This window comes from Fopius arisanus, unplaced genomic scaffold (genome assembly GCF_000806365.1).
Source record: "Fopius arisanus strain USDA-PBARC FA_bdor unplaced genomic scaffold, ASM80636v1 scaffold00002, whole genome shotgun sequence".
In the NCBI taxonomy this organism is placed as follows: domain Eukaryota; kingdom Metazoa; phylum Arthropoda; class Insecta; order Hymenoptera; family Braconidae; genus Fopius; species Fopius arisanus.
This window is the reverse complement of record NW_011887741.1, coordinates 187,824-190,420: the sequence shown is the minus strand read 5'-3', so window position 1 is coordinate 190,420 and position 2,597 is coordinate 187,824. Positions and strand designations below refer to the sequence as shown.

At 34.6% G+C, this 2,597-nt stretch overlaps 1 protein-coding gene across 1 annotated transcript; it reads left to right on the top strand.

The window, feature by feature from the left end:
• Positions 1-1,249: 1,249 nt before the first annotated feature.
• On the top strand, positions 1,250-2,271 carry LOC105265655 (uncharacterized). The gene is made up of 3 exons (XM_011303253.1): positions 1,250-1,522; positions 1,592-1,695; positions 1,766-2,271. Exons 1-3 carry the CDS (start codon positions 1,426-1,428, stop codon positions 2,120-2,122), a joined length of 558 nt encoding a protein of 185 aa, XP_011301555.1. The 5' UTR covers positions 1,250-1,425; the 3' UTR covers positions 2,123-2,271.
• The last annotated feature ends 326 nt before the right edge of the window (positions 2,272-2,597 follow it).

The following is a 2,597-nucleotide window of genomic DNA, read 5'->3' as shown; positions in this document are numbered from 1 at the left end:
CGCTGAAATTGAGGCCTACACTGAGAAAAAAAATTATTTTTGCCAAGAATATTTTCTTCCTACTAGTAAATCTGGGGATCACTGTGTAAATACTCCCATAAGACTTACTAATGCCAAATATATTTTCTTGTGGTTAGTAACCATTCTTGGCTACAGAAAATTTTTTTCTCAGTGTACATGGAGAGAAATATTCAAGAAAAATTACGAAACATTTCACGTCATCTGCAAGCGACGCAATCATCGCATAAATTCTACAATCTGTTCCGTAAAAATTACTCATCTGCCCGACGCTTCATGGCTAGCCATCGTCACCGTGAGGAGTTTTTCCTGGAACGTTCCGTAAAAATTCCTGAACATCACGGCTAGCTATGAGTCACCATAAGGGTGGATTTTTTGGACATCCAATAATTTTTCTGTTCTGGGGCATAATAAGTCTTGAAGTTTCGTTCGATTTTGAAACGTCCAGAAAAATTATGTGACGTTTTCGTATTTTTTCGGTGACAGAATCCGAATAATTACTGAAAGTTCCAGATTTATTGGTGAAATGTTCCGTAATTTTTCTTGAATATTTCTCTTCGTGTATAAAATCCGATAGTGAAATTAAAATTGCTGTTTACACGAATATTCAGAAAAAAATTAGGAAAATTTAACACAATCTGCAAGCGCCAATGGTTTTATGTGAATTTCTGGAGAAATATGAAAGGAAAATGTGAAACTTTCAGTGTATTTTTGGGTCTGTCGTGTAGTTTATTTGGAAAGTATCGAATCTAACGCAACATTTCGTGAATTTTACATGCATTGCCGGCCATTTTTATTGGACTTTTCTCTCCGTTTATTTACCCTTTATTCCTCTCAACCAACTTCGTTGTCGTAAATATTTTCTAAAGTATTCACGTAAAGTATTTGCGTAAAGTATTCACTTTCTACCCTAGTGTGTAAAGTATTCGCTTTCCACCCTAGGGCGGAAAGTATTCACCTTCCTCCCGTTTTTCAAACAGCAAAACCCTAAGTTTCCTTTACAGACATGTTGAAAAAAATCGCATGTGTACGTCGGACTGAAAAACACTGACTTTCCGCCCTTGATGCCCACCCTAATATGCGAATAAGACTAAGAAGAATGAGAATCTTGCTACGAATATTCATTCTGCGATCACGGTATTCAAGGCGATACTTGAGAATATCAAATCCTCTATATTTTTCAATTGCCTCAATGGAAATTGTCTATGAGTGATTAAATAAGAACCTTTTACAATTTTCCAGGCTTAATAGAAATTTACCTATTGCAGTTTGAATCTGATTACTGTATCATTTTGTCTGTATAAAATTCTCTCTTTTGCATTGAAACGAAAACAATTTCTGGATCTAATTCGTTACGCCAAGAAACATTTTTGGAATATAAAGTACAAAGGATATGGCGAGATTATCATGAATGAAAACATGCAGCGATTGGCTAGAATCGTTTCTTTTGCTATTTTCATGTGTCATTTGACGATATGTATTCATTACGTAAGGCCCTTACTAGGTAATTATAAAATTTCCATTTCCCTTTTTTTCTAGTGCTGAGTAAAAATGGCAAAATTATTATCTGTAGTGAATCGAGGAAGAAATAAGAGTGACAGAGAATTTCCCTTCAGATTGTATTCTAATTTGCCAATTAAATTGTCGCCCTGGTACGAGATTTTATACATCGCACAGGTTTATATCATCCAATCCGAATTCTTCTTTCTTTAGTTTAGAAAATTATTCCGTCTTTTTTTCTTTGCAGGTGTTCTCAACGTGGCCCTGTGGCTACACATACTTTTGCTTCGATAATTTTTTATGTTTAATGAACATTACAGCTACTGCACAATTTGTTATACTCCAGAAAGAGTTGAGAGAAATTTGTGATGACGTGAGTGAATACGATAAGTCGAATGAACATTTGATTCGGTCACGGTTTACTAGATGCATTAGTAGACATCAAAAGCTGATAGCTTTCGTTGAGGACATCAAAGAACTTTATCGAAGTGTGATGGTTGGAGTGGTTATTCTTCTCAGTTTCTTAATCTGCCTGGAAATGTTTCAGCTCATGACCGTAAGATCATCATTTACTAAATTCTATTCAATAATTCACGAAATGTGACGCTGCACTGTTGGAAATTCCGTGAAATCTCATAGTCATCTGAATTTCGGATTATACCTCTCCATATCACGGCACAATTCGTTACACCATCTTATCATGACGCAATTCCTTATCGGTTCGTATTACAGCAAAAATTTGTCAGGACATAATTACAAGATTATTTACTTCTTATTTTTTAAAATACAATTAAGACCCGGGTGGATCATCAATTAAACATCACCTTTTGTTTGACTTCGATCATTTTGGCCTAAAATACATTAAAATTTGGGATCAAATTTGTGTTGCCGGAAGCACTTGAATGGATATAAAAAAATAATGAAAAAAGAGAGGAAAAATTATTGAAGGGCGCTAAAGCGCGATATTGTTTAAAAAGGATCTATAAAGTTTACTAATAAATGATAAAAAATACGTAGCTTACCATGATGTGACACATTGCATTTGTGACCGCAATTATATATCAGATATATATACATCT

Coding starts and splice junctions, on each gene's coding strand:
- LOC105265655 (XM_011303253.1), top strand. CDS start 1,426: ATGAATGAAAACATGCAGCGATTGGCTAGAATCGTTTCTTTTGCTATT. Junction 1,523..1,591: donor TTACGTAAGGCCCTTACTAG/GTAATTATAAAA, acceptor TATTATCTGTAG/TGAATCGAGGAAGAAATAAG. Junction 1,696..1,765: donor AGATTTTATACATCGCACAG/GTTTATATCATC, acceptor TTTTCTTTGCAG/GTGTTCTCAACGTGGCCCTG.